Raw genomic sequence first — 27,314 nt, 5'->3', positions numbered from 1 at the left:
TAAGAGGTTACCACATATTAGAGACAATACACAAATGTTTGCCAATACATTTGGCTTAATCGTTAAAAATAAACCAAACGTGTTTTTTTGTTAATAAAATCAAAGTCTAAGGATTTTTACGAAAGATTTCATTTTAATTACAAAGTATATCGAGGGGGTACACTTTAGCTCCCCAAGTCCCATTTCCCAACCCTAAAAACCGAACTTCGAATATATTAGGATTTAGGGCGAAGTCGTCTTCGCCGACTGGAACAGCCGACGTATTCCGTGTTTGTAACGTTTTTCTTATTCCTATATAATATCCCCCTCTATTCACTGTTCTCCTCTCCTCTCTCTCTCTCTCGGAAAAATGGAAAAAATGGAAGGTTTGGAAAAAATGGAAGGGTTGTCATGCAACGCCTGCAACAAAAAATTCGATAATGAAAACGATCAGAAGCCCCATTACAAGTCCGAATGGCACCGTTACAATCTCAAACGGAAGGTAGCGATTCCTCTTTTCTCTTTTCTTCACGGATAAAACTTATTTTATCTGAGATCAGTTCTTGAGTCGTTCACCTTCACAACTAATTGTGTTTATTTGATGTGTGTTATTTCTTCTCTTTTGTTTAACCTAATACTTACTTTACTAGTTGTGCAAAAGTTGAAATTTATCGTGAGCGTTGTAAAAATTGGTTGATTGAATCGCAAAATGAAGTTATCGAATTATCTATTTCTTCTCTTTTCCAGGATTGCTCATATCTGAGCTTATTTTTTGCATCATTTCAATTGAAATTGTTAGCTAATGCCTGCTCTGGAAATTGCTGTTAATTACTGAATAGATTTGGTAGGTTTACTTTGGGGGTCGTATGTTCAACTTCGAGTCTTCCCCATGGTCATGTTGTATGAACAAATATTGCCTACGGATCAACAAGTAGACCTCCAGGTTTTCTTAAAGAAAGAATTCAGCTACATCAAATTGTTATATCATTGTGTACCAAAGTTGCATATTAGTGAATCTTCAGTTGTATTAACCAATAGATATGCTTAAAATTCTACAAAAGGATTTCAATTCTACTTAAACAAATGCAGAGACCAACACATATTCCCTTCAAAATAAAGTTTTATACTTCATACTGAAGTATGAAAACCAACAATTAAAAGGACCATGAAAAATATAACTAAGATTCTAAGAAAAAGATTTCAGTTCCTTGGATATCAACAATTTACACGTTTTAATTATACAATCCATTAATGTTCTTGTTACACTTATCATAATTTATTTGAAAAATCAGCTTGCAGGAGTTCCAGGAGTAACAGAAGCTCTCTTCTTAGCCAGACAGTCCACACTTGCTGAAGAGAAGAACAAGCTAAACGGGCCCGCTATGATGTACAGCTGTCGCCTATGTGGCAAAGGGTATAGAAGCGCCAAAGCTCATGCTCAACATCTTAACTCTCGGGCCCACATAACACGCGCTTCCGAAGATGGTCAAGAAGAGGAAAATAATGCAATAATAAAACCACTTCCACCCCGTATTGTAAAGAAACCTGTTAAGCAGCAAGAGGAATCAGATGAAGAGAGTGAAGATAGTGAATGGGAGGAAGTTACTGAGAAAGATGACATGGTTGGTGACATGGCATCACCTTCTACACATATGGAAGTCAATGATGAGGATGATAGTGATGATGACATGGATGAGGATGAAGATGAGGTGGATCCAACATGTTGCTTTATGTGTGACAAAGAGCATAAAACAATTGAAAGCTGTATGGTTCATCTGCACAAACATCATGGGTTTTTTGTACCTGATATCGAGTATCTGAAAGATCCAAGTGGCCTTCTCACGTATCTTGGATTGAAGGTGAAGCGTGATTTCATATGTTTGTATTGCAACAGCAACTGCCAACCATTCAGTAGTTTGGAAGCAGTTAGGAAACATATGGTGGCAAAAAGTCATTGCAAAGTACACTATGGTGATGATGATGAAGAAGAAGAAGCTGAGTTAGAAGAGTTCTATGATTACACCAGCAGGTTTACATTAGTAAAATTTAACCCAATTTTTAACTTTCTAATCATATTTAAGCTAATAGTTCTTCTATTTTTCTATGTTATTAGTTACGTGGATGCAGATGGGAAGCAATTGGTTACAGCAGATGGGACAAGTGAGGGGATAGAACTTGGGAGTGGTGGGTCCGAGCTTATAATAAAAACAGTAAATGAAAATAAAGTATCAACAAAGGCAATTGGTTCAAGGGAATATTTGCGTTATTATCGCCAAAAACCACGCCCATCTCCAGATGGTGTTCCCATTACTGCTGTATTGGCTGCAAGGTTAGAACACACTTTCAATGATAAGGATGAGATAAGGGCATTCATGTCTTTTTGGGTGGAACAAAAAATTGCAATTTTTCTCTTGGTACAAACACAGTACAAGGGTGGGACAAAAAGTTGTAGTTTTTGTCCCATTACCAAAAATAGTACCAGACCGTCTGGCCTGTCCTGTGGGGATAGAACAGTTGGTCTTGTACAAACACAGTGGGACAAAAATTGTGTTGCAATTTTTGTCCCATTACCAAAAGACAGGACAAGACTATCAGTCTTGTCCTGTCTTGTTGTCTTGTTCACACAGGACTGGTTTTGTTGTAATCTTGGAAGAAATGTGAAAATGTGCAGGTATAGGAGCATGGGGTTGTCGACTGTGCAATCGAAAGAGAACATGGTGAGGATGAAGGTGATGAAGCAGATGAACAGATCAGGGGTCGATTTTATGCGTTCCAAGATGGGCATGAAAAGCAATGTCATCCGGAACCTTCCAAACAATGTTACATATTAAGTCCTCCATCTCCATGTACTACCAGTACTTGTTGTCTTTTTGTCATATCCATATACTATTCTTATGAGTACCCATGGAGTGGAGTTTCTGCTATATACTACTACTGCATACACATTAGGCAAAAGCGGTTTCGGTTTCTTTTTTCTGTTTCTTTCTTTTTGATGTTTTGAACTATATGTCGTTTATATTGTTGATGTTCATTTGAAGTTTTATGGAGTTTGTTATCTGGTTTGGCTGTTCATGATGAAAGTTTTTGCAACCATAAGATATAACATCTGTGTTATAAGGATATAACATAATGCAGCTGATTGAAGATATATGGAATGATTTTAACAGGGTCAACAGAAATTTGACACAATCTCTTACCTATATTCATCTCATGTATATCAACAAGACTATCACAATAGGCTTAAACTCATTTGTTATTCCCATGACAATGAATGGTTATGGACAAGTTAGACTAATCCTTGTTGCTCTTGGATTCATAATCATGCTAACAAAACAAATATGAAATGGCATTTAGGTTCTCACATGTTTAAAGTGTTCAATGCAACAACTAAATGTACTTTTTCCAATATGTTAGAAATCTCATCCTTGTACTCCTCCCTTCACATAAAGCCTTGTACAACTTGGCAAAGGTTTAATTTATTGAGTATTAATGTGATCATTAATGAGGGCTTGACATGTCTTAATATTGGCATTGTCGATGATCCAACTAGTGAGATGGTGTTTCCTCATAATATGATTGGATTTTTGGTGTGGCATTGGGTTTCTTTTCCTTACCAAAGTTAACCACAATAAACATCAACTGGATTGTAGATACCGATGACTCCCAGTTTCACAGATAACTTTTCATCTAGACAACTTATTTAGTTACATCATACGTTGCTATAAAAAAACATATCTTTAGGGCATCTTTCGTTACACGTAATGAAATCAACAAAGTAATGAAATAAACTATTACCATTCTATCTTCAAGTTTGGTTACCCTGTCGGAATGAAATGACTCAACAACTCATGTTATTTGGTCGATATGAAAATACATATTAATAAGATTCTCTCATGGATGTCTCATTCCTTTCCATTGGGCTAACCCAACACCATTTTTCTTAATCAATGGCATATGTACATTTGATGTTTTCCATTCCTTTATCCATTGATGCGTATCAAAAAGTACATTATTTTTTCTAAGTAGCTAAGTATTTTTTTATATTGGCCATCCATCATGCTTTCACTAGCATTTCCATGGTATCATGCTCATGGCATATGTTTAATCTTGCATGGTACATAATATGTCATACATGATGAATCTAATACTTGAGGCATTTGCCTCCTCATTCATTTGCTATTGTTCAACTTTTGAAATTGGGCAATGAGTCTTCAGTCGTGTTTGTTTTTTGTTTGCATTTCTTTTTGAGTTATTTTGTCTATGTCGTGCAGATCATGCGCAGACATTAACATTTACACAGACTGATTGTTTTTTGGTAGACCGCGGACATGAAAGTGTTTGCACATCCTTTTTTTGGCACATATGTGCAATGAAGTCTTCTAACATCTTCAGACATATTTTAGTCTAAAAAACATCATTCTCATTTTAGTTATTTTATTTTCACATCAATGACGATTATATATGCATTCACTTGCATTATGTTGTGCACTTAAAATCAAATTACTTATCTTAAAGAATCAACACCGATTAAAATGGTTAACAATTTTTTTTGTTAGAATGTCTCTTTTTTATATGTAGTATTTTTCCATTTTAACTATAATAAAATATAATAAATATCAAATATATCCGTTAATTCATGTCATTTTACTTTTATTTTTTATATTAAAATACACTGTTTAAAAAATGACATAATTATTATATTGTCATTAAAATACAAATTTAGGCACACATTAATCATAATATAACGTTAAAATAAAGAAATCAAATGAAATTAAGTGGTCCATTAGACCATTAATCCATCCACCATTAGACCATCCATTTGTTCGACACATCATATTCATCTAAGTGGTCCATTCAATATGTTCATCCATATAGCTAATCTACTAATCTAATTTATCCATCAAGATATGTCAAAATGATCCACCCATCTAATCCATGTGTATTGTACATTTTTATCAATCTTCCATCCATTTTATCCATTAATTCGATCGACAAAGTTGGTATATCCATTTGATTCATCTAACTGATCCATCCTATTGATTTGTCTAGTTAGTTCAGCAAACTGATCTACGCATCATATGTAACAATTTCATCTATATAATCGGTCCATCAATTCGATCAATCCATGCATCCATCATATATAACCTTTTATCCATCCATCCATCCCAACATAACTCGTGCATCAAATCTACCCATCCATCTACCATATTTATTTTCTAATGCATCCATTAAGCTCATCCATCTCATTGAATTAATTCATCTCATCCATCCAATTGCTTCATCACTTTGATCCATCCATCTAGTAGATATATTATATATGTCCATCTTATCTGTCTATTTGATCGGTCCATCCATTTATTCCATCCATATGATATATATCCATCAAATCATCCAAATGATCATATGATTTATCCATCCATCCAATACATCTGCCTATACTTCCAATCATCCATCTATCTATTCCTATATTTACCCTATATCCCCATCCACCCCTTAAAATCAATATGATTAATTGGGTTTATCTATATGATCCATTCATCCGCTTAATCCTTACATCTATCTAATAGGAATATCCGTTTATCTAATTGATCTATCCATCCATCAAGTCCATCCACATATTCATTACTTTGTTCATTCGATTGATATATATGATCCCTTCCTTCATCATAACACTCTTCCTATCATATTCATTTGATCTACTTAATTATTCCTTTCATTCCATAACGTGAACTTATCGTACAACCTTTTGATAAATCCCTTGATTTATTCATGTGAACTATCCATTCTATTACATATCTGATCCATCTAATTGATGTATTCATATGATCTATCCATCTATTCACCTGTCCATATATTCATCTATCCAATATATTTATTCATCGATGTAATCCATCTCATTGCATCCATCCATATGACTTACAAAACCAATCCATGTAATCCATCTACCCTATTATCTAATTAATCCCTCAGTTTGTTTAATCTATCTTTATTTACTCATTTGATCAATTTACATGCGCCACCAAATCTATCTTTGATCCATTTAATTGGTCTATTCAATCATTTTAACCACTATCAAATGTATCATTTAATCCATCCATCCAATCGATCCATCTTATCCAATTTTTTGATGCATTTATTCATCGTATCCATACATCCATCTATTTGATTTGTCTTATCAATGTATATATCCATTAATCTCTAACGCTAGTTAAGACCATGAAAAGGAGGTTGTATACCTTACAAATAAGAGTGATAACATATGCATTTCATCGTCTCAAGATCCAAGAAAAATTCTCAAAACTCATAAAAGTGTGTGAAGTAGTGTTTGGTTGTAAAATACAAATACACTAATACTTGTTTACTCTAGTAAATTACCATTGGATGCCTTGTAGTTGCTTATGGGACCAAATATATGGCATATATTTACAAATTTCCTAATGTAGTTAAGCCTTTTTGTTCATTAAGCTTTTTTGGATTCGCTCACATGTGAAGTATCGGACTTGGTCATTCATAGTTATATTGCACTTTGCGTTTAATGTTTTGGTAATCTATAATTTCAATGGTATTGTTTAGTTAATTGTCTATTTTTTAAAAATCACGAGCTCACTTAGCATAAGCTAATGTGGATGTATTATAAGTTCTAGGCGATAAAGAGCCTCAAATGTGGCATAAAAGATTTCTAGAAATTTTTTAATATGTTCACACATTTTAGAAGATAGCTACTTTTAATGTATAGTTGTAGTTGTTTCGAAGGACAGTAACATCTTGAGATAAATTAATTAGATTGAGGTGATAGTCTAGTTTAGTTATTGGTTGCTAGTATGTATTTCATTACACATTGTAATAAATACTCCATCTATCTTGATGTTGATTAGTTTTTATGGTAAAGGTCCAACACTCATTATGTAGTTGCCATTTTCATGATTTTAGGTAGGGGTGAGCGGTGGAAGTGTGTATATGTCTTCAAAATCATAACCGCATGGGAACTGTCAAATCGTTATAAGTGGTTCCGTTTCTGGTTCTTAATTATTGAAAACGATAAAAAGTGGTTCTGGAATTGGTTCTTGGTTTTTGAAACCGTTACCCGCTGGATACCCTAGGACCTATATTTGTGATTACTTTTGGACATCTCGTGTATTGCAAAGTACAGAACATTTTGAACATACTCATCATTTTCATTTAACTATATTACTAGGAGTTATATATAGCAATGCTTATCTAATAAATAATGTTGTAAAAGTCGCTAGACGGTACTAAGTCGTTGACTTGCGACTAATGACTAGTCCAAAACCCTAAATTATAAATTCTTTAAATGTAAAAGTTGAATACGACTTATATCATAATAAAGTTGTTAAATACCATCATATCACAACAAAATAGGTTAATATGATTAATACAACACTAATAATTTTTCAAAAAGTTTTTATTGAGTCGGCTTCTATAGCTTCACTCATTGTCTAGACATCGCTAAGCGTCTTGAGTTGGTTGCATACCGCCTACTCGCCTAGGGACTAATCATAAATTAATCTCGGAGCAATAAGATTTTTACAACATTGTAATAACTATCCAATGTTAAATTTGTGACTCATATAAGCCAAATCTCCCATTCACGGGTTAAATTATTAAAAGTGGTGAATGCTTATTAAATTAAATAATATATCCATTGCTAAGTTTGTGACGCAACACTAGGATAGTTTAACAATAGGGGCTTACGAATTTATAAATAATAATAATAAAAATCCGATGATAAATTTAGCATAGTTGTGTCACAATTCCGAAGAACTTGTGACTTTTCATGCCTATATTGGAAGCTTGACAGTTTTAGCGGCTAAGTCCTCAAATGGTAAGATTGTAGTTTATGCTGTTAAGTGTGGATCCATTTCATATCTATATATGGCTAAAAGGGTAGGGTATGTCTCGTGTATCTCATATCGATTAAGGCCTTGAGGGAATAAGTGAATTAAAAGATGAAAGCATATAAAAGAAGATTATCAAATAGAAGGGATGGAGCTTGTTAATAATTCTAGGCCCGAAAAGAATATTTTAGTTATATGATTTATTTTTAGTTAGTTCATTTGTTTTCTAAAAGTTTGTTCTTGGTATTGAACCACCGGTTTTGGTTCTAGGAATGGTTCTAAAAGTTTAAGAACCATTGTAACTGGTTGCGGTTCTCGTGTTGCATAACCAAAGATATATATTATTGTGCAATGATTGAATTTGTTAAATTAATTCAAAAAGTTGGATAAAGGGTGAGAAAAACACAAAATAATGGTCCTTGACTCCAAGGTGTTGCATAGCCAAAGATATATATATATATATATATATATATATATATATATATATATATATATATATATATATATATATATATATATATTATTGTGCAATGAGCTTTTACAAAAGATAGATGGACAAATGAAAATCATCGACTGAAAAGATGTCTAAAGTAAAGAAATATGTATTATTCATACTTTTGATAAGAGAGATATTCAAGAATTCTTATATAATTTGTCAAGTTCAAATTTGAACATCACCTTTAATTCATTATTGTGCAAATATTACAATAACCTTCCCATATTGACCAAATGACCAATTAGTGTGTGACACCTAGGGGTAGCATTTACCTTTTCTAATATACAAAAACTAACATGATAGGGCTAACGAAAAGCCAATGAAAGTAAAGTAAAGTGATGTTGAAACGAAGAGACTAGTAATTATCCGACCAAAGTTGGTACCAAGGACGTGAAGGGAATGCAAAAGTGACACAGCCAAAGGTAAGATTTGCAATCTAATGATAGTATGGTGGTGGATAATAGATTGAGATAATGAACGATATTTAGATTTGATATCTACATCAAAGTGGTATGGTTGATGACATTTATTTAACCATTTTGAAAACGTTTGGAAATTTATAAGCAATTGTAAGTTGGTAATTTCTTTTCGTCCCATATTAATTTGTAAGAAGAAATTTTTGTGCGTTTTATAAGACTTATGTTGCCTTAAGTCTTCAAAGACTACATTGGAGGTAAGAGGATGAAAGCTTTTCAACTTGGGTGCACAACGCATGGTTTATTGGGAGTCGATGAGTTTTTGTTTTTAACTAAGTTTATGTCATACTAAGCTTGGACCGACCAATGATGGTTGATGGTTGACTACATGTTTTTCGAATTCGAACTGAGAACCTGTCCACCATAAGTAGGACCCACTCATTCCCATTTATTGACTACCGCCACCAAAACCTCTCTCTCTCTTTCTCTCTTGAGTTTTTGTTTTTAGCCGAGTTCAGGTCAGACCAAGCTTGGACCGACCGTCGATGGTTGACTACAGGTTTCTCAAATTCGCATTGAGAACCTGTCCACCATAAATAGGACCCAATCATTCCCATTTATTGATTACCACCACCAAAACCTACCACACACACATACTCTCTCTCTCTCTCTCTTCCTTTATGATACAACTTTCTCTTGATTTTAGAGTACTTGTTTTTGTGTTTATCGGTTCTTACATTGTTGTAGGAACGAATAATAACTACATTAAATCTCAGGGTTCTACCTTGCAATTTATGCCCATTGGAGTAAGTAAAAACATTTAAAGACATGAATCATTATATGTAGTTACTAGTCAAGATCAATAAGTTTTTATCCATGTTGGTTTTAATTTTTGTCTCGTCTTTTTAGTTCTTCCGACAACATTACAATCTTCTCTTATCTTTCTTACAGTTAGATCTAATCGCAGAAAACTGAGTTTTGCACGAAACTTGATAAACAATTAAAAAGTAATACAAATTGAATTTATTATTTGCGACGAGTCGATATATAATTCTAAATATTAATTGTTTGTCGATTCGTTTGATGTGGGTTTTACTAAAAATTTGAAATTAGTTTACAATATTAATCACCCGATTGTTTGTCTATCAAGTTCGAGATTAAAAGAAAAGTTTATTGCTTTAACTATAATTATGTTGATCATATATAGATTCATAGGATACTTAATTTTAGATGATATTAGTCCCTCAGATTTTTTGAAAATGCCTAAAACAACATTACATATTTCCATCACACTATGATTAATTAACATGTTATTAAGATGAGCTTAACTACACCTCACTTGGTATCTCATCCATCTTTTCCTTCGATTTCCCAAACACGAAATCAAGATTATAAAGCATAGGTACCATGGTGATCGAACACACAAAAACAAGCACAGGGCCAAAAATCCAAAGCATGAGCGGAAGTGCTGAATAGAAGATCCTGTTCCCCATGGCATTAAGTGTGAAACCCTTCTCTAAAAGCTCTGAAACATACTCACAAGTCACTGTTGATTCAGGTGGGCAGTTGATCAAGAAGTTAACCTGGTTAATGAACCTGATTGATAAGGAGTGGCACATGAAAGATGCAAGGAAGACGAGCAAGAGTGTCACATATTTCAATGCTACCATAAATTCACCATGAGCCCCATAAAGAGCGTCACTGATTGGTTTTTTAACGCTATATGTGCTGCTAATAATTGCTGCTAGACCTGAGCATAGAAGTATCGATGTTGTAGCCATAAGAGTTGCTCCCATTATTGTGTTTCGAAGTGTCTGAACGGCTAATATATTTTTCTTCTCATTATCCTGTTAATTATACAGCAACAAACTAAATTATATCATTACACCTTAAAAGATATTATGCTTTATCATCCATAACTTTAAATTAAACGTTTATTGGCATGCGTTAATGAAAAAAGATGCATCTTTGTGTTTAGACGTCTGTTTGTTTACATTTTATTTTTCTAATTAATTACAAAAGCATTAACAAGTCAAACTTGTTTATTTCATTTTATGCGATTTGCATAAAAGAATGTCACATTATGATTTATAATAAAAATCACACATATACACACATATGTTGAGATTAAACGGATACACAAACTTGTTGATATGATCCTTGTCATTTGAATAGATAGTCAAATGGGCAAAAAAAAAAATTTGAGCAAAAAGGTTAATATAAGTGACATAGTCAACATTATTTAGTAAATGATCTACAAATATAAAAGTACATATATGATGCCTTCTATAATAATTCAATAATAAATTTTGGGATTTTGATTTGTTAGTTGAAACTAAATGTAATTAGTAAATATGGTAACTTTGAAGAATTGATGGATAATTGTTAAATAATGTGATCTTTTAACTTATAAATGTGCCAAAGAAACGACTTTTCACTTTCAAAATGAAATTTAATAATTGTTTTATAAAGTATAAACCTTAAAATAATGATCTTGTAAATATAAATTATAAACCAAAAAATACATCAACATTGTATTCTTTATATTTGTCCAATAATTAGTCTTTTCACATATAACATTAGAAAACACAGATATATAAATATCTGAAATTACAGATACCATCAAGAATACAACAATAATTGTTGTGGGAACCTTTTTTTTTATTTTACTTCTTCTAAGATTCTTTGCATTTATTATCACATTTAATATACTTAATATATAACATATATATTTTTCTCAGATTTTTTTTTTGCATTTATTATCATATTCAATGTATTTAATACATTACATATATAAATTTAGTATTATGGGACATATTAATTGAATTTCATTAAAAAAAACCACAAAGTTACACGTGACAAATTCAATAAGAAGATGATATTTAGCAAAAATAAATTTTATTTGTTAGTATATATATATATATATATATATACACATTGGTGTGTGTGTGTTTATCCTTTTTAGAACATCCGAATTTTTTTAATGAAAATGTTCATTTTATATCTAAAATAGAAGAGTATTTTCATTTTGTTTTTCTAGGAGACCCATATAGATGTTTACAATTTATAATTAGTTGATATCCCATAGGACATAATCTCTTTGAAAAACTCATTATAAGAGCTACTTAAAAATCTTCTTTAATACATTATTCAATTGAATGAACATTTTGGGTGGGAAGAAGCTCTAAAAAACTGTCATAAACTCCACCAAATAATGTTTTATATGAGGATAAGAAATTCATTCCTACTTAGATTTCCACTAAACATACTTTCTATCCACATGAATAAGTTGATATTTATTTATTTGTATCATTATTATGCAATAATAATAATAATAATAATAATAATAATAATAATAATATACTTTGCAATATACACTTTAGACCATTTCTTATACACAATACTATACTAACCACTATAATAATGAGGTCACATCATCATTACTAACTACCATTAAAAGGTTGTGATACTCATCATTATGGCCCTCTTATTTTTTGATATTAAAATTATATATATATATATATATATATATATATATATATATATATTAAATGGTAGAGAGAGGTAGAGAAAGGTAGAGGGAGATAAAGAGAAAAACAAGTTAATTGGGTGTACTCGTCCGTGCTCCCAATGCTCCCCAGCACAAATAACCACAAAAGTGTTCCATCACTAGCCACAACAAAACCTTTGGTGTGATGACCATACTAGATGGTCTTATAAGCAAAAATCATTTTTCACACCAAAAGACCCTTATGTGTATTTGAAAGTTGTGATTAATTAATAGGTGGTTGAGGGTTTAAGTCAAATAATAGATAAATTTGTAAATTTATAGGTTAGGATTATAGGATTTATGAGTTAGTATAGATAATAGAAGGAAAGCTAAAACATTATGAAATAAGTGAGTGAACATTTCTCTCCAATCTTAAATCCAATTCGAAAACGAAGACACGAAGAGAAAGTATAAAACATTTTTATGCAGAAACACAACTTCTAATAAAATATGTAGGTCTTTATATATTTCAAAAATAATAATGTTATTTATAATAAAAAATCAAATATCATGTTATTAACTTACTTATATCATTATTTGTTCTCAATCACCAAGTTAAATCGTCGTCACATGAAAATCAACACATAAGAACTCAAAACCGTGAATGATCGAAATGCAATATAAATTGTGATCTTGGACATCGCATTCAAATTGTTTTCGTGATATCTATAATTATTTTAAGATGTTAAAAAAAAATAAAAAATTATGTAGTTATTTTTATCCTGAATGGAGAGTTTAACACTGCATGTACGTACCTTCATAATGGTGGATACCCACAAGCGTCTTCCATAGTTATTGGTGCCGATGATGGTTGAGAGTGGTTTGGTTCGGACCTTCTGCCATAGCCAAAGGTGGTAGCCAATGGTGATCATAAAGGATAATGGCACCAATATCATGTCTAGATAGCACTTCTTCCATTCCATTTTAATCTGCTGTGTTAATTAATTAGCAAAGTCTTCTTCTGGTGTCATAAAGAAGAGATGATATAATATATATAGAATGACTGAATGAGTGCATCAATGAACAAAGACGGTGTTTGACGCAAGGTTCACAATCACAAAAAGCAAATCCTAAAGATAAAGGGGGAACACCATTTTGATCTGCCTTACAATCACTGTGACTTGATCATGCAACGAAGGTTTTGTTTTCATCTAAAACTTTTTTAGACTTCAATTTAATATATAAAACTTTTGTACTATATATATCGCCCATGTTTTTCGTTATATTTACTAACATGACACCTTGATTTTTTTTTTACTTTTATAAGCATCACTTTTGGACGTCTTGGTGACCAACACATGAAGGTAAATAACAACATGCCTATATATGGTGGGATGGAAGGGTGTTGGACATTACACTCTTTCAACAAAAAAAAATCATACCAAAATGTATAATTTTTATGATTTATGTTATAAATTGTCTCCATGGATTTTTTTTTAAAGTTATAGGTAGTAACTAGTGAGTAGTGATTTCCATTTTTATTCATTAAATTAGAATTTAAAAATTCATTTTATTCATATGCATTTGATATTTCTAATATTGTTAATTCTTTTACTTAGAACTCTTTTGGGTTTGTGGTTGTAAAATAATAACTTTACTTTTACAACTACAATTTTGCCCCTGAAGTTGCTTGAGGAAAACGATTTATCAAAAATCACATGTTTAGGGTAGTAGGGTTGTTACACATTGTCATTTACTTTCCTTTTTAAAGGAAAATTTATGAAAACGATTATTTCATTTTACTTCTATACGTTAGTATCAAACAATACATGTGATACAAACTGATGACAATATGATTGGATCAAACGACTTATTACAACTAATATAAACGCAAAAATAAAAAATATAACTTCAAACGGATTTTTTATTAATAAGAGAAAAATGGCTCAAAAATAAAGAAAACCAAAATACTTATACAAGAAAAAGATAAACTCCATTCCTTAATCCTAGGAAACAGGAATTATTAGAATAAGATCAATCACTTATCTAATACAGTATCTAAATCAAAACATTAAAATAATGTTTCAGAATTTTTTTTAAAAAAAGTTCCATAAATTTTCGTTTCCACAACCTTTGTGAAATTCATCTAGTTCGGAGACCATCAAATAACTTCGGCGGATTTGCTGATGATGACATTACACTTCCATTTCAAGTTTCAACATGCATCAACACTTTTAAACCATGCATCATCCTCATGATCTTGGAAAGGAACTTGTCCTTGAGTCTGCTTTATCATCATAATCTCCAACGAAAGGCGACAAATCTTCAATATTGAACATAACAGACACATTTTGCTGATTGAACCTCTTATTTTCTTTATCTTATTGAAGATAGAAACATTTGTGCCAATACAATTACTTTTCTAATAAGATAAAATATGTAATGGTTTGACCACTTATAAACCAAATTAAAAAACGTTGTCAATTAAGTGACAGAAGACTTGTTTAATTATATTTTGACTCTAATTAATAAAACTATAAATGGCTCATAACAAATGTCATATTTTTATGATTTTGAGGGTTGATGAATAAATAATCTACATGTAATGGCAAAGTTGGTGACAATTGAGAAGTGGAAGAGGAAAATGATGAGGAGACCGGAGTGAGATCTGACGCTGCATAGTCGACACTCGACACACCAAAACCTATGAAAGGTCAAGCCACCGCACCAAGTGACCCCGACATTTTCTTGTTTCTTAACAAATGAGTCATCATATTTAAATCTAATAAAAAGATTTTTAACTTGGTCCTACTATTGCACCAGATAAGATGGTGCAAACATTTTCACTATTTTACAAAACAAAATCATATTCTCAATTGTTTAAGATAAAATTTAATCTTAAATCATTTTCAATTTTTGATAACTTTAGCATATTAAACTTGTTTATTATTTTAAATTGAATGTTATATTTAATTTATTAATTTAAATATATTGTTAGATATAAATTATTATTCTTATATTTATCAATCCACTATAATTTATATTTGATTTAAAGTATAGTATTAAACCTAAAACCTAGATCTAATTTATTTATGTGTAACCACTGGTATAAATCATTAAGATAATGTGGTTCTAGTAGATGTCTCATTTATCAAATGGTTTATAACACTCTACATCTTACAGCATGAATTAACGTACATAATAGAAAATTATTCAATAATGTCAAGTCCAAAGCGAAAGTCGGTCCAACATACAACATAAACAATTAACAGAGACCTGTCCAAAACATGGTTACAAATTAAAACCAATCACAGGCTATAGAGAAGCTATAATTGCAATACAAAATACCATAAGTTCAAAAGTGTTGTCTAAATATTTCTTTGGAAAAATGACTCTTGAGGGTAGCTAATGTTGTGTTTGTTTTCATTTGGTCTCTTTCCTTTTTTTTTTGTACTCAATATACAATCGAACTTGTTGTTTGTGTTCACCATAACCCTTTTGACTGACTTTTGACATGTGATAGCCGGTCAAAGGGTTATGGTGAACACAAACAATCAGTTCGATGGTATATTGAATACAAAAAAAAGAGAATAGACCAAATGAAAACAAACTCAACAGTTGGTTACCCTCCTGAGTCATTTTCTCCAAAAAGTTAAATGAAATTAAAGTTGCCAAATTATCAAAGACTGCAATCTTCTTTAGTCATAACGTATATGAAAAGCGTTTCGGAAAGGTAACTTCGTTAAAACAGGATCTATGCTATGCTTATTGCGGTTAGCTGTCAACACCTCTCTGCAAAAGGATATTGATGTGTATGAGAGGTATATTTATCAGCATAAACGTTTACCTCAAGGTATATTATGGTGATGTGTCTGCAAAAGCTGCATGATATTGTACATATTGATGTTGTATCTTATCCCATGAATTCGATCTTAAAGCTAAGTAAACTAAAAAATCACAGCACTTGTGATTCTACTCGTTTGTAGACTTGTCTAAAATCCATGATAAGATAAATCATTTGACTGGAAATGTAAATGTAGTCATGAAATGCGCCTACTTAGTCAAGATTCCCCTGATAAATATTCAAGTGCATTACAAAGTTATACATGTATGAATATGTTCTTTTGTGGGTTATATTTTTAAGAGAAGCAAGCATGAATCTCATAAAGTCATTAATATCAGCAGAAGATGACCTGAGATTTGCTGTAAATGAGTAAAAGGAAAATGAATCGGGAGGGTAACCAACTGTTGCATTTGTTCTCATTTAGTCCATTTCCTTCTTTTGTACTCAATATATCATCGAACTTATTGTTTGTGTTATAACCTTTTGACCGGCTATTATAGGTCAAAAGTCGGTCAAAAGGGTTATGGTGAACACAAATAACAAGTTTGATGGTATATTGAGTACAAAAAAGAAGGAAATAGACCAAATAATAATAAACGCAACACTTAGTTACCCTTAAAAATCATTTTCCCTATTTCTCTCATGCTAATCTTCAAGTCCATCCTCTGGTTGTCATACAAGCCACTTACAAGATACCAAGTCCTTTATTGCTTCAGTTATAAACATGGATAAATGTCACATGGAATAAAATATATAAGAATAAAATACACGTCACTTACAAGTTTAACAAATGATGTTGCAACTGATTTCCTTTTATCAGACTTAGTTTAAGTTATGTTAGTGTTTTAACATCTTTATATAAGGTGTTAGGTGAGAATGTAAGGTGGGAGAGTAACAGCAATATTTATAAAAACTATTGGGTTAATTTAATATCAATATTTGGTAAATGTTTAATATCAATATTAACTAGAAACTTATAAAACCAAATAGACGAGTGAATTTATAATTTTTTTTTGTTTGTTAGATTATATTTCACAGGCCAAAGGCCCATATAATCCAATTCGCAAGCCGAATAGTCTATTTCGTAGGTGGATTATACAGAACAGGAACATTTTGCAAAAGATCCCGTGCAAAACGGAAGCTATTACTACAAAATTTTCAAAATGATGTGGTTTGAGCATTTCGTTTTTGTAAAAATGTTAAGAAAGATAGTTTGTTCTTATTTTCTTATATTCATTAACACGCATAAATAACAAATTAATCTTTATTATTAATTTTATTAATAAAAAATAATAATATATTGTCAAGACATCTATTTGATTTATATGGTTCAAAATAACTAATTATATTTGTATCACATTAGTTGCAATTAAAAAACAAAAATAACATGTGTTTTTATTAAATATCATATTATATATATACTATTAATTGTAAAAAAGTTGGTGTACAAAAATCTTCGATGATTTACATTTGTGCTACAAATTTTTCTTGCTTTACAACATTTGCCGCAATGCTTGCTTTTTAATTTTTTCAACCGACCATTTACCCATTTTCACTTGCCCAATAACATTTCTATTTTTTATATTTCTTCACTTGCGATTGCCGCTTCACTGCCATCCTTCTCTCTCTCTCTCTCTCTCTCTCTCTCTCTCTCTCTCTCTCTCTCTCTCTCTCTCTCTCTCTCTCTCTCTCTCTTCTTTCTTTTTTTTACAATTTTCCAGTGATTCTCTCTTCGCCTATTCTTATGCCTCTGTTTTTCTTCTTTGCCTGCATATGATGGTGTTGGTGATTATATTTTTATTTGTAAGTCATGTTCGGCTCTGGTTTCAAAAAACAGGTCACAGTCGATCTGAACCCTACAAATTGGTTTGTTCACCATATGGTTGAATCAGTCGAATCACCATCGCTTGTTTGTTTTTTTTGTCACTGCCGACGTGGCATGGGGGTGTTGACGCGGCATATTTACTTAACACTATTTGGTTATATAATGCTGAAGTGGCATGACGACGTATCAGAAGTGGAAAAAAATGATGCAAAAAACACTATGTTTTTTTTTTTCTTTTGTGATTTTGATACTAACTTTTCAATCATTTATAATTTTGACACTCCATTAAAAAAATATGCAATTTACCCTATACTAAAAGGTCTAAACGCTACATACATGTAGTATAACAAAAATTCAAATGCATATGTATTAGTCTTCTATTGTGATTCTCGACACATCTATCCTTGTATGCACTTCTCTATACTCACATATAAGGTTTAAATGGATAATTGATTTTGATGCAGATGGCCACACTTAACATGGAGATCCAACCCATCCGAACGGACCCATGTCATTACGGGTTTAGATGAGTCTTAATTTTAATAATTAACTTGTTTTTAAGTTTAAAAGAATTGGTTTTTATCTCGTTTGGTTGGTAGCTACTTTTCAAGATTTCCTTTGGGTTTTTATTTGTCTGATAAATGTTTTATGAGGAGTGTTTTCTTATTGATTAAACGTACATTTCCTAGGAATTCTCTATAGTTTCTGTTGCCAATTAAATTGCCACAAAAACTGGATCAGTTGGTATCAGAGCTCAAAGCTCACAAATCGAAATGGTGCCAATCAATAAGGACATCGACAATAACCCTATAGAGATGACGATAGAGGCAACAAGGTCAACGTACGAGATCCACATGATATTGCGGAAATTGCACGATTGCAACAACGAGTCCGAGACATGGAATTGAAACAAAAAGAATGAGAAGAAGAAACTGAATCAAACATCGGTTTTTTCGGTGATGGCCGAAACCGTTTTGGGAGACGACACCAATCACATAGGTGGTATGAAACAGACCCGATGTGAAATATGGGAATGGAGATTGATATTCCTGAATTCGAGGGGAAGGCTCAACTTGATGACTTCATTGACTTGATCAACATAGTGGAGGATTTCTTTGACTTGAAAGACATTCCCGATAATTATAAGGTAAAAAGGGGATATTAGCCTTAGGTCACGTAATTATGCATCATTGTGGTGGGAAATTTTGAAAAAAAAGAACAAACACGAGAAGGGAAATCGAAAGTGGAAACTTGGGGAAAGATGAAGAAATTATCATGTGCCAAATTTCTTCCAATAAGCTAAGAGGCCTTTTTATAATATCACAACTTGTCCCAACGGAACACTACCATTGAGGAGTACATTGCTAAATTTGATTGGTTGAGAATGCGTTGTGGAGCCTATGAACAAGAAGAACAAGTAATTGCCCGATTCTTAGGTGCTTTACGGTCTGAAGTTTATGATGTTGTATAGCTTCAACATTACTGGACCTTCACAGACGTGTGTAGCTTAGCACTAAAGGTGGAGAGACAAAGAAAGAAAAAAAAAAGTGACCCCACTCAACACTTCCAAAACCGAATCAGCACGTTTTCCCAACAATTTCTCTCCCGGAAGTGGAAGCATAACAAGTCTATTCAAAACCGAGACCTCGCGAGGACCCCCACCTGCTCCAACAACCACTCCATCCTGATTAAGTCGTTGTTTCAAATGTCAGGGAATATGTGTAACACCTTGTTTTGAGTTGTTTCATAATTCAGGGTCGTGACCCAAAGATTAAGTATTATAAGGCTTCGGGCTTTGAGAAAGAGAGGTTTAGACCCATTTGGATGTGTGTAATGTAGATTGTGTGATCCAAGAGTTTGGATTTCACAAAATATTACTCTTATAAGAGAAATGAATAATTTAAAGGATAATTTCATACTCAACGGTCACATACTCCGTTTATGGCAACCAAAACCAAAGAAAACCCCAAACACTCCTTATTCAATCGAAATGATACTTATCAAAATGAACATATAGAGAAAATCGGGGTTCTAGTTATGCTATTGAGAAACATTAATCAGAAAAATAATTTATGTAATGGCACTAAACTACATATGATATCTTTACGCAAGCGTGTTATTGAAAAAATTATCATATATGTAAGTAATATTGGAAATCATACATTTATTCCAAGAAGATCTTTACTTCTTTTGAAAATAAAAACCATTCAAATTCCAAAGGAGACAGTTTACAATAGTTATATGTTTTACAATGACAATTAATAAGAGTCAAAGACAATCATTATCGAATGATGGTTTATTTATCTAACAACCTGTTTTTATACATGGTCAATTGTAATTGCCTTATCTAGAGTTTAAAGTAGAAAATGATTAAAATTGTTAATTTTAGATAAGAAGGCTTACAAATTCATCTTCCAATGTTTATAAAGAAGTGTCTAGAAATTTATAAAAAATTAATAGCGTTTTATTATTTATAACATATTTTATTTGTTAATAGTAAAACATAGTTTATTCATCATTTTAATTTTTAATTTATTTAGTGTTCATGTATCTTTCTTATATTATTTTATATTATAATTTGCCTAATTAACAATGATATTTCTGTTAGTCTATATAGTATTAAACCGCTTGTTTATGGGCCCTTTTGTCTTTAGCCCATTAGGGTTTCTGTCTAGCTAGTATTTATATCTGCTTTTTTTCCTTGTAGTTTTTATGCTTTTCTTTGAAAACCCTTGTAATTTCTCTTTGTTATAATCATATGACAATGTTATCATGGTATCAGAGCAGAGGTTTGATACGTTGTTAGAAGTCTTTGTAGCAGTCATCTGTTGCACGGATCTAGGGTTACTGTAGCATGTTGTTTTCGTTTATTGTCACTGGTATTCGTTTTTTTATGTGTTGATTCATTGCTACTGTTGATTCATTGTTGCTGTTGGTTCGTTGCTGTTGTTGGTTCGTAATTGCTGTTGATTCGTTATTCAAGTGATTGCTTCCGCTGGTTTGTTACTCCTTTCATTCTCAGATTGTTATATTGTCATTGTGGTTATTCATTCACTATCAACATAACTGGAAAGGATGATGCCCTTTAGTTAATCAGTACTCGTTTGGATGGAAAGAATTATATGTATTGGAGTTATGTTATGAAGAACTTCCTTCGTGGGAAGAATATGTGGGGCTATGTCACTGGGACTAAAGCCAAACCCTCCATGGACCCCTCGTCCTCCACAGTTTGTTGTTGTTGCTGTTCCACCAGTTGACACAGAATCTGTTGGACATATGCCACCATTTGCATTGGATCCCAAGGTGTTTGAGAGCTTTAGATAGTATTTGGCTTCTAATCCCACTGCTATGTCTGCATCTATGTCTCATTCTGGTCCTTCTTCATCTGTTATTTCAGGTATTCCCTCATCTTTGTGGATTTTAGATTTTGGTGCAACCCATCATATAAGTTCCACCAGTTGACACAGAATCTGTTGGACATATGCCACCATCTGCATTGGATCCCAAGGTGTTTGACAGCTTTAGATAGTATTTGGCTTCTAATCCCACTGCCATGTCTGCATCTATGTCTCATTATGGTCCTTCTTCATCTGTTACTTCAGGTATTCCCTCATCTTTGTGGATTTTAGATTTTGGTGCAACCTATCGTATAACTCCTCATTTGTCATCATTTACTTCTTTGTCGCAAGTGCCATCTATTTCTGTTAAGTCTGCTAGTGATACATCTATGCTAGTTGAGGGTGTTGGGTCTGTCTCTGTTTCTCATATCACTCTTCCAGATGTTTATTACATTCCCAAACTTACTTCGAACCTTGCCTCAGTCAGTCAGTTATGCAAGTCTGGTAACTGGGTATTCTTTTCTGATTCTGTCTGTGTTATATAGGATGAACACACCCAAAAGGTGATTGGGATCGGCCATAGGGTGGGGGAACTATATGTCTTGGAGGTCCTCAAAGTATCTGTTGTTGCTGCTTCCAGCATTGATTTATCTTCTTTTTCATTTGAGTCCTTGGTCGTCTAAGTTTATCTTTGGCATTCTCGTTTGGGACATGTGTCTGTATCACGTTTGAATTTCTTAGCATTTAGTGGTGTTTTGGGTCATTTAAACTCATGTGATATTTCTGATTGTAGTCGTTGCTGTCACACCCCCAAACCAAGGATGGCGGAAACGTCTGGGGGTGGAGGACTTCATGTAGAGTATCATAACAACAAGTATAATAGTGCTCAAAGTAAATACAACCATCGTAAATATAATTGAAAAAGTTACACCAAAGTATATGTTTACATGATTCGAATCAATTACATTATGATACAAAATGAACTGTTTGATGATTTATTGTCCCATCCTCAAAACGTTGTTGATTTCCTGAAATTTCACTGAATTCCTGAGAATACAAGTAGTTTTGAAAAAGTGTCAACACAAAGGTTGGTGAGTTCATAAGCTTTTGACAGTATGAGTTTGAAAATCGATCTTTGTAAAGAGATGTATGTTACCAAGAAAAATCCAATATTTTCCTTATAAAAGTTATGTGGTCCTAAATGCCAGGTCCGAAAATGAACAAGTATTTGTCATACTTAAGGATATAAATGTGGTTTTAAAATTGGCGTAAAACCGTTTCTGATTTGAGAAGAATTCCGAAATGAATGATGTGTAGTCTTAAATACCAAGACTGAAAATATACCATAATATCTGTAATTATTGATATAAAAAGTGATTTTAAATCAACATAAAACCCCTTTTTATTTATGAAGATCCCTGTAAACTTTATGCTGTTAAATCCCTATGTGAGCCGCTATAATCATACTAATGAATGAATGAACCTGCCACGACGTTTCTCAGGCGCCGCGAAACTGAATGACACTTGTCACCTCAGACCTGCCGGTCTAGCTGTTGCAAGCAGCTCTGGTGTGGGTTTGTCAAACCCAATATAGATCTATATACAACTATCACGTTCTCCCTCCAGGAGACTCTGATTATAACTACCAGGAATTTAGATTCCGCACTGGGACGTACGGAAGAGATTGTCTCACAATTTAGGTTAACAAGTTTACGTGTGGTGTGCATGAGTGTAAAACCTTTTTCTGTGGGAATAAAACCTACCGAAATGTGTTTGTTGTGTTAATGGAAACATAAACCATACCTATTATAGTTTATCCCAAAACGTTTGTAATGTATAAGAACTCTTTTATGAAAACGCATTTGTGTTATGAATCCAAAAACTATGCTTATTATAGCTTAATATACGTGTTCTAAATGAATGAATAATCTTTTCATGAATGACTAGGTTTCAGTTTATGATGATAAACTAACAAGGAAACACATTCAATATTTAGAACTTATTGTTATACACTTTGCTCAACATAATACAAAGTGTTATGAAAGTTATATGCTGTTAACTAAATTTAACCTTTCTGTGCTGTTTTAGAAACGTCATAGAAAAATCATACGAAGTCGAAAACTAAATCTGTAAATTCTAAGAGTTCCCAAAATGTGTCTAGTTTACTCATAATTTTTATCATGATTTTTAATGACCTCCAAATTGGGTGAAATAGTCCATAATCACAGACTGGTCCGGATTGGTGTTTGAAATGATAGGCAGTTTTGTAAAAATCACCATAAATTGTAGATAAATCGTGTGGAGATGTGCAAGTAGTCATTTTAAAGCTAAGAACTGGAACTACTTGCACCTAAAACAGTTTTGAAAAATAAAATGTTTAAGTTGTCCAAAACAGTCCGTGAATGGAGTCCAACTTTTCTAATGAAAGCTGTTATAAAATTTTAGTTATGTTCTTGGTGTTTTAACTTGTATCCCCCCCCCCCCTAAAAACTTGCGAAAACATGAAAATGTAGGGTTATGAACTCACCTTGAGCAGTTTCAGTAGATGAGTATTGAAGAAGAGAAGTGTCCAACTCAAAAAACACTTGAAGAATCACTTGAAGATTCGAAGATCTAACAAGAATGTGATGATGTTTGTGTAAGCAACCTATGATTTTGAGTAGGAGGATGTGTAATAATCATAAGAAAGAGGATGATACTTACTAAATGAAGGAGAAAAGCCTTGGAGTATGCCTTGAAGTTCTCGAAATTGAGAGAGAAAGATGAAAGAGTTTGGAGTGTGATTCTTGGTGGAAAAATGAGAGAATGAATGAAGTGTGAGGAGAGAGGGGACTTTTCTAGCCTTTGACCAATTGTGAGGTTGGAAAAAGGTGGGAAAAGTACAATGAAGTGACTAGGTAAAGGCTGATGGGGAATAGTGACATGAGTGGGTATGGGTGGTTGCTTGTGTCATAGAATAAAGGAAAGTCAACACTTCACCTCTTGTACTTCACCCACTTTTCTTGGATAAGGTTTTATCCTTAAAAACGTGATAAATCATTAATTATGGGTCCCTATATGTTAAAATAAAGTTTTGGGTGAAAATCCCGCGTTAAAACAATTAAAAACGAAGCTAAAATGAAGTCGTAGTCGAAAACCGGGAAGAAAAGACATTACAGCAAGGCTTCTCGGAAGGGGGCCGAAGGTTCGGTCCCTTCTGATGCTAGGTCCGAAGCGAACTAGGGCGAGACAGCAAGGAGAGTAGGCTCGGTCCGAAGCAGTCAGAAGCGAAATAGACCGAGGCTCGGGTTCAGGTCTTATGCGAGGTTCGGGCCCGAGAGGACCCTTCGGGTTCATTTCTCAGCAGGTTCGGGTTCGGCTCAGGAGGGTTCGGTCCCTAAGAGGACTTTCGGCCCTAAGAGGGGTTTCGGCTCCTTAAGAGGGGTTTCGGGTCCTTAAGCCTATTTTACTCGTTTTTACCCCGATTCAAGCCGTTTTTGACCCGGTTAAGGGTCGGAATGACCTGAATGAATTCAAAAAGTTACGAGAAGTTTTGAGAGAGATTTGGGAGAGATTTCACATTCTTGGAGAGATTTCTCATACAAAGAGAGATTTGGGAGAGATTTCACATTTTTGGAGAGATTTCTCATACAAAGAGAGATTTGGGAGAAATTTCACATTCTTGGAGAGATTTCTCATACAAAGAGAGTTTTGGGAGAGATTTCACATACTTAGAGAGATTTGGGAGAGATTTGACATACGTGGAGAGATTTGGGAGAGATTCTCGATAAAGAGAGATAAAGTAAAAACGATTGAGAGAGGTTTCGTGTGTGATAAATGCGAGTGTCCGGCTTCGCAATGCAAAGTCCGTAAACCCTGTTAAGCCTTTTTTAAGGATCTTACACACTCCCGATGAGTATGCAACATTGTTTTATCGGTTTGGCTCGCCACGTACCACAGTTTTAGGTTAAGGAGATCTAGATGTACGCACTTTTCGACTTATGATCTCTCATTAGAATAGCGAGTTGTTTAGGAATTACATAATGTAAACTCTAGCACCCACGGGCAAATTGAGTCGAACGGTTTGACTTGTTGACTTTAGTTGACTTTGACTTGACCGAAGATTGACGGTTGTCACATCATCCCCCCGTTAGAGGGAATTTCGTCCCGAAATTTGAATTTAGGCAAGAAGTAGGCATGAACAATCGAGTCAAGAAGTGGGGATACTTCCTAATCGACTGATTCTCGCGCTTCCAAGTGACTCCAGGTCCTTGGTTAGTATTCCAGCAAACTTTCACTAATGGTAAGCGGCGTTGCTGCGTTCGCTTGACCTCTCGGTCCATGGTCACTACGGTTCTTTCACGAAGGTGAGGCTCTTGTGGAACTCGATCTCGTCGAGGGGGATTACAAGAGTCTCGTTGGATAGATACTTCTGCAAGTTTGAGACGTGTCAGGTAGAATGTACTTTACCAAGCTCGCGGGAGTAGATTGATGTAGCGAGTTACAGGGCTGATTCTGACAAGAATCTCGAAAGGCATAATTATCTGGGGTTTTGGCTTTCCACGCTTTCCGAAGCGTACTAAGCCTTCCCAGAGTGAGGCTTCCAGAGGAATTTGATCTCTTATTCTGGAGTTCTAAAGGTTTCTCCCTCTTGCTTCTCTTCCTAGTCAAGGGTTGCTCCCTTCAGGGTCAAAGTCGTAAGGGGGTTCCGTAATTTACGAGAAGTTCTAAAGGAACTAAGACGGTGGGTCAGCGAGACCCAGAATTTTGGCGTATTCTTGCTGATGCCTTTGGTGCTGACTGTTTCTCAACGATTTTGATCAATTGAAAGGGTCCTTAAGAATTTCCACATTGATAATGATGTGTCTTAGGAATTCGACTCCTCAATTCCAAAACTCGTATCTAGAGAACTTCGGGTAAGGCTTCTCTGATCGTATTGCTTCCGCGGTTTGTTGAAGCTGCTCTCCTTGGTTTCCTTCTTACTACGAGGGTAGATAAGCAAGTCATTTATAATGACAATGACGAACTGATCCTAGTAAGAAAGGCATATCCTATTTATTATGTTCATGAATATTGCGAGCGGGTTGGTCCTATCCGAGGGGTATCATTACGGACTTGCAGCGTCCGCATCGAATTTGGAGGATTGTCCTCGGACATCCTTCTCCAATACTCGCGACTGGTGATATTCAGATCTCAAGTCCAATTCCTGAAGGGTTCCTCGTTCCTTGCGGTTGGTCGGCCTATTCGTCTATGCGAGGCAGATAGTAAAGGTTTCTACTGGAGATATTGTCGGGGCCTCTGAAGTCGATGGAACTACGAGCCATTTGCCTTTCTATTTGAAGAATAAGACCGGAGCTTTCCAGGGTGAGGAGCTTGGTTCTTCAATTTCATTGTTGAGTAGTTCGACAGGTTTGACCTGACAGTTCTTGTAGCTCGATAGAAATCATGTGGGTTTGGTTTACGCGACTAGGCCTTTTTGGATGGTAGGACATTTACTCGTCCTTCTGGGCAACCTTGGCCCGAAGCTCATGGTAGGACTCGTACTATATCTGTCCCAAGCTTCTGTGCTTGAACCTTGTCTGCTACATGCATGACATTCCCGAAGGTCTTCTGTAAATACATGTGATAAGGTTTCGGGAAGTATAACACTCCTCTGGTGCGTGTTTTGGAGTTCACAGCGAGAGATGGCCCGGAGGTCCGTGCTGGATGTTTATGAGAGATGAAGGTTTCGATATTCGGGGGGTTAGGTGAAGGGTACCTTTGTAGTCGTTAAATTGGATGATGACAACAATATCTTTTTAGATAACATGTGTTAAGCTGTATTCGTAAGAAGAGATCACTAGAGTAATAGAGTATCTTGTGTTTCTTTTCAGGGTGTTCCGTTTTGTTTGATGTTATTATTACTATAGATGATTCATACCACAATGTCTAGCACTGGCAGTGGGTGTGTTTCGATAGTCATTAATGATACCTGATATCATGATCCCTGACAGGTCTCCCTACGATCAAGCGGTATATGAACGTTGTATGTAAGTTGATGTTGGTGAAATCGTCGAGTGGGTGGCCCCACTCAATTCTTACTACTAGACAC

The 27,314-nt window shown here is 33.8% G+C and overlaps 2 protein-coding genes across 2 annotated transcripts; one reads left to right on the top strand and one right to left on the bottom strand.

Moving 5' to 3' along the window:
- The first annotated feature begins 208 nt into the window (after nt 1-208).
- Nucleotides 209-3,051, top strand: LOC145057101 (cytoplasmic 60S subunit biogenesis factor REI1 homolog 1-like). The gene is made up of 4 exons (XM_079004873.1): nt 209-481; nt 1,272-2,008; nt 2,093-2,308; nt 2,651-3,051. The coding sequence occupies exons 1-4, from the start codon at nt 350-352 to the stop codon at nt 2,808-2,810; spliced, it is 1,245 nt and encodes a 414-aa protein (XP_078860999.1). The 5' UTR covers nt 209-349; the 3' UTR covers nt 2,811-3,051.
- A 6,846-nt stretch (nt 3,052-9,897) lies between these two features.
- Nucleotides 9,898-13,418, bottom strand: LOC145059016 (uncharacterized). Its single transcript, XM_079006885.1, has 2 exons — nt 13,053-13,418; nt 9,898-10,594 (listed from the first exon to the last, which is right to left on the bottom strand). The coding sequence occupies exons 1-2, from the start codon at nt 13,218-13,220 to the stop codon at nt 10,076-10,078; spliced, it is 687 nt and encodes a 228-aa protein (XP_078863011.1). The 5' UTR covers nt 13,221-13,418; the 3' UTR covers nt 9,898-10,075.
- Between the last annotated feature and the right edge of the window lie 13,896 nt (nt 13,419-27,314).

This window comes from Lactuca serriola, chromosome 6, assembly GCF_051521515.1.
Source record: "Lactuca serriola cultivar US96UC23 chromosome 6, Lser_US96UC23_V15, whole genome shotgun sequence".
Classification (NCBI taxonomy): domain Eukaryota; kingdom Viridiplantae; phylum Streptophyta; class Magnoliopsida; order Asterales; family Asteraceae; genus Lactuca; species Lactuca serriola.
Note: the sequence above shows the minus strand (reverse complement) of the source record. Positions and strands in the feature narration are given on the sequence as shown.